At 35.2% G+C, this 5,787-nt stretch overlaps 1 protein-coding gene across 1 annotated transcript; it reads right to left on the bottom strand.

The window, feature by feature from the left end:
• Positions 1-2,517: 2,517 nt before the first annotated feature.
• LOC115440591 lies at positions 2,518-4,323 on the bottom strand. The gene has a single exon (XM_030164964.1). The coding sequence runs from the start codon at positions 4,321-4,323 to the stop codon at positions 2,518-2,520; it is 1,806 nt and encodes a 601-aa protein (XP_030020824.1).
• Between the last annotated feature and the right edge of the window lie 1,464 nt (positions 4,324-5,787).

Raw genomic sequence — 5,787 nt, 5'->3', positions numbered from 1 at the left:
TTGTCTGATTTATGTTGATAAGTACGTTTTGAATATTTTAAATGATTCTTACGAGGAATAGGCGGTAGCATTTTGATCATTTTAATTGCAAATTGTGAATTATGTCTGAACGGCAGTAGTGAGTGTTTACTAGTCTATTACTATTTAAAAAAAGTATATTTGAATTGTAACAACCGACTTTTATGTGGCACTTGGTTAGAAAATGGCACCAAGAAAGTGTAAACAGAATGTTGATTAATTCTGTTTTATTTGCGGTGAATTTATTAAAGTAAGAAGTAAGAAATTTGCTTCGGCAACGATTTTGAAGCATTGCGAAGCCTATGACGCTTATTATAATCTTAAAATACGGAATCAAGATAAGAAATGGGTGCCTCACGGTGCTTGTGTTAATTTCAAATTGGAAAATATAATGTGAAAGTGAAACCAATAGTAGAGCCTAAATAAATATTGATGCTACCGTTACATATCAAGTTAGGGCTAATGAAGCAATTTCTGTAAGCTCTAGATCATAATTCTGAAGCTATTGAATATTTAAAGAGATTTTTTCCCAAATTATCTGAAGCTAAAGTTAAAACTGGTATTTTCGTTAGACCACAAATAAAATAAATAATGAGCAGCGATGATTTCACAAAATTCCTTATTGCTCACGAAAAATAATCCTGGAAGCGTCTGAAAGCAGTAGTCAATTGTTTTTTTGGAAATCACAGAGTCGACAATTATGAAAAGTTCATTGAAACTATGCTTGAAAGTTTTAAATTGATGGGATGCAGAATGTCCCATAAACTCCATATGCTACATGCTCACCTGGACAAATTTAAAGATAATATGGGTGCCTATTCAGAGGAGCAGGGAGAACGTTTTTACCAAGATGTAATGGACTTTGAACGATATTACCAAGAGCAGTACAACGAGAGTATGATGGGACATTACATTTGGGGATTAATACGCACACGAACATAAAAGATCCATTAAAAAAAAACATTTTTGAACATGATTTTTTGTTATTTTCTATTTGTTTGCTATTATTAGTCATAATTCTTGTATAAAAAAGACTTTGATGTTCAATAAAAACTTTTTTTATCGTAATTTTAAATAAAATTACAGAGGAGGTATAAAAATTTGTATGTATTTTTTGAAACTTAGTAAAATTGCTCTAGTTTCTACAAAAGCAAACTTTGGTCGGAACAGTTATTTTTTTATTTATTTGTAACATAGGAGAAACCAAAATTTCGCATTCAGGAGCCAGACTCAAAAATCGTGTTGACCGGTGGAATTCATGTTGTATTTATTTACTTGCTAAACTTAAGGCCAAATACAAATAAGAACCGGGTTCCAGCTAATAAGGTAAGGTCGGAGAGCGGGACGTGAGCCTATTCGAGAGCTGTTCTTTATTACTTTGTAACTTGGGTGTTAAAAAAAAAACAATTAAACTGAGATAAGGGTGCCATTGACATAAAAAGGTGTCAAAATCAATAAATGTACACTGTACATACTTGAACTGTCTAATTTTCAAAAATACTAATGAATGTGTCCTCGTTCCTCTATTACAGGGCCAGAAATCACTGAGGCTTCATTCAACTGGGGAAGTTAGCCTCCTCTCTGGTGATGCAAGCAGTTTTGAGTCTACCCGCGATAGACAAAATGAAGAAGGAAAACTGTATATTTGAAAGAAAACCCCCTGAGGAAAAAACCCTTGGAACAAGCATATTGTCCCAGATTAGTACACAATACTACAATAGTAATAGTTGCGCTAGCCTAGTAATATAAAAAACAAGAAGGAAGAAGGGAAGGAATAGAGATTTTTTCAGAAATATGGAAAATAGTTTTATTTAAAAGTTCACGGTACAAGAAATGAGTTCCATATTTTGGCGTAACATAGCTAGATTTTTTTCTGGTCGGGCTATACACAACCTTACCTACGTCTTTCTCGCGGAAATATTGGTTGAAATTATTTTTGCACTATAAGATGACGGGGCTATGATGTATACGTAGGATCGGGGTAAACAATTAAGGCGATTTATAAAACATAATTATCATGGGCAATTTCCCATGATACCGTTATGTCTCTCATCCGCTGTGCTACATAATGGCGGTGTCGATAAAAATATATCCATTTAAGTATCGATGATTCAAAATCATCGGTTCATAGTTCACAAAGCCGTGGTTCGATGAACTGCAGAATTTTAACACTAAATAGGTATAAATTAACGCGTCCGTTACTTTGAATAGGGTAACGTCCCATTCTTTGATTAGTAACAACTTTATTTACGAAAAGAAGTGTAAAATATATACACAAAACTTTTATTCTTTAAATACAAATGAATGACGAAACTAAAAGTCGCTCACCTAAGTCGCGAATAAATGTCATTATCTAGAACTTTGAAATACGAAGCACTATATGTGATTATTAAGTAAAGCATTTTTTCCTTGTACTAATATTTATATGGACTCATTTTTTTTTGTAGAGACGGAATTTCTCACACTCCAATAATACCTAACCTAATTCCGCTTCGCAAATTAGACTCGACGGGCATTAAGTCTTCTCTTTTGAGTTGATTTCTTTCGGTTTAAATGTTCCGCAAAGAACACTATCGTAGAAGATAGAAGGCCAAAGATGTAAAGGTACCAGGGAGCGACTAAACGAGCTTCGAAATCCTTTTGCTTGTAGCGATGTTTCGTGCTCATCATGTGAAGCTGGTAATCCATAAATTTCTGGATAAAACCGCTCTCTCTCAACCGTAGTGCCAGCATATGCAGCCTATGCGACATTGGAAATCCTTTGTACATGTATATAGCGTAACTTAATTTAGACAATGTGCTTTTCAAACCGCGCACACGGGGATTTCCATATTTATCATAGTAATCGTATTTGTGGTACATAAATATAGAATACAGGACAACGGTGTATTGATTTTCAGTTTCGCCGACAGTTTTGATGCTACCAAAAAAATCGTCACAACCATCTTTCTGCAATTTATACGGAATTTTCTTGTAGTTCCTCTCTATTTTAAGCAATTTAATCATTAATGGACTAAGACACAGTTTGAGTTCGTATTGCGATATGTGAGCCACTCGCGTGTATTCAATTTCTTTAACAGGCTTGGTGGTGAGGCTCATCAGACTGGACTGATAAAAGCAATTCACCAAGTAAGCAAACCAGACCCAAAATATGAACACGCATTTCACCGTCCATTTACTGCTAATGTGACATCCGTGCAGGAGCAAGCCGTCAAGTAACTTGAGATAAACGTCGCCTATGTCACGGGTCTCTAGTAACAACATCATCAACATCGCGAATGTTATCAAACACAATAGCAGTAACAGCCACATTAACATGTCGAATGCTAGATAGAAGCTTGTCCAGGCAGGCTTGAACGAAGCTATTCTGACTACAACTTTTAAATCTTCAGCCATACTTAAGTGGGCACACGTGTAATCGAATGCTGCTGCTCTTTTTGCAGATAGAACCATTCCACCCATCATTATATCAGTTTTATTTTTTTGCAATAAACTTAACGGTCCCGTAGCCTGCATATCATTACTCACGTTTGAGTACTCTTCGCTTTCGTTTTTATAAATGTAAGAAATTTTGAATCCTTCCTTTTTTCTTATAGAATTAATGATAAATTGTTCTACGCCTAAAGGATGCATTCCATGTTTTTTTTTTGTGTGATGAACGGTATATGGCGGCCAGTGAGGCACTGTAACAGTCAATTTACAGCGTCGCAGTCCAGTTTTTAGTTTATTGGGATAAACATTGACCGATGTAGGGCAGCGGCCGAAGTTCACAACTCTGTTGTAATATTTCCCACACCCGTAGTTTTCGTAAGGGTTGTAAGTGTACAGGGATCGATCCGCCCTGTTTACCACCAATACGTTGATGACATGAAGATGTAGTAGTACGTCAAATACTTGCCTCAATTCAGCCTCCTTGATCCATTTAACAATTATCAGGAACTTTACGTGTGGGTTCCAAGTAGGCTCCCGGACAAGGTATGGGAAATTCTGCGTGAAGTCGGATACGTTACCAGCTGTCACTAAATATGCTTGATTGTATAAATAATGTTTACTTATAGGTTTGCGATTAACAACGTTCAGTAGTGACTGCGAGTGCACTGCTTGTAGCAAGCGCTCGTTGCTGTAGCGAATCTCGACTACCGTGACTTGTCCGATGGTAGCGAAGTGTCGCTTCAGCAGACTCATCACGCATGCCACTACTCGGTCTTCTGCGGAGTAGTCTTCACTTATCCCCAGTTCTTGATTCAATACATTATTACTATAGCTTGTACCTAAAAGGCTCGTCACTACCAATACGAGTAACATTTTGAACAACTAATACAGTTGTACAGGTCCTTTGTTATTGAAGTAAACTTTGTGAGGCATTAATCATAATTTTGTAGTCATTATAATTATCCATGTAGAGAAAAATTACGCTGCGAAAATTACAATAATTAGTGTTCTGATGAGGCAAGTAATTGGCGTGCGTTGGTAAAGTGGATAATATTTCTATGTACTTGTAATATAGATTTTATCGATCAGATACATACTAATTATAATATTATTTAAACATAAAGAAGATTTTAAAACGTGCTCAATATATAGAATTAAGTTTATTTACCAAAATTGACGTGCTAAAATATGTATGGCTTTATCTTTTTTCTACATCCCTAAATTGGGGTAATATAGGAAGATTCCCTGGTCATATATAATTATAACAGATATAAATTGTTATTGTATAAGTTATATTGGTGGTAGGATATATTTTATGTCCGCCCGGATAGCTACCACCGTACACAAGGTATTAAAACCCGCCATAGTGGCCCACGTAAATGTGTAGCGTTCCGGGACCAGCCTGTGTATATCCGGTTCTAACAGGCCGGCATAATTGGGTCGACTGCCGAGGGTAATCATTTCTCCTCAATCGACATTCTATTGGACCCCACTCCACTTACCATCAGAGGCAGTAGAATCACTTGATTGCCAGTATAAAATAAAGTAATTTAAATTTAAAATTAAATATAAAAATTAACTTGCCATCAGAGTTAGCACTAACAAAATTGGTAATTATTTTTTTAAATAACCTACCTTATTTGTAACATCAGAATACATTAGGCCTCTTCGTTTATAATACATCAATAAGAATCTAATCTAATGCACAGACCATTAGTGTACATCATTATTACCATTAATTATTCTACATTTGTTGAAAACAAATCAAAATATAGATAAATGTAAGACCGTCTGTCTTTTGTTCACGATTAAACTGCTTAAACAACATTCAGAACAATTGATATGAAGGTATCTAGCTGAGAAATCAGACGTGGATTTGGGGTGTCTTTTAATATATTCAAATTCATATTTAGATTAATAAGAAGTGTCCAAAAAGATTTTATACACAATATTTTGCATTAATGGCAATGGTGTATAGTTAACATTAAAAATAGGTTATGATTATAATACTTAAGTAATAAATAACGCGGCCGAATCAGCATTCTTATAAGTCATAAAATTATGTAGTCCAGTAGTGAATGTAGGTACCTCATATATCCAATAATGTTTCTTTATCTTACTTAATCATAATGGCGACTAATGCAATGATTAATTGTCCAACAACTAAATACCTTTACCTGGAAAGTTAAGAAATCAACACACACAATCGAGTTTTAGAAAATGTTACTCGTATTTTGGGTAACGATGGCTCTCCTGGGCACCAGTTGTGGTCAAAACATATTAGAACAAGAACGGGCGATACGCGAAGACTATTCTGCAGAAGACCGAGTAGTTTCA

The sequence above is a fragment of the Manduca sexta genome, chromosome 24, assembly GCF_014839805.1.
Source record: "Manduca sexta isolate Smith_Timp_Sample1 chromosome 24, JHU_Msex_v1.0, whole genome shotgun sequence".
Taxonomy (NCBI): domain Eukaryota; kingdom Metazoa; phylum Arthropoda; class Insecta; order Lepidoptera; family Sphingidae; genus Manduca; species Manduca sexta.
Note: the sequence above shows the minus strand (reverse complement) of the source record. Positions and strands in the feature narration are given on the sequence as shown.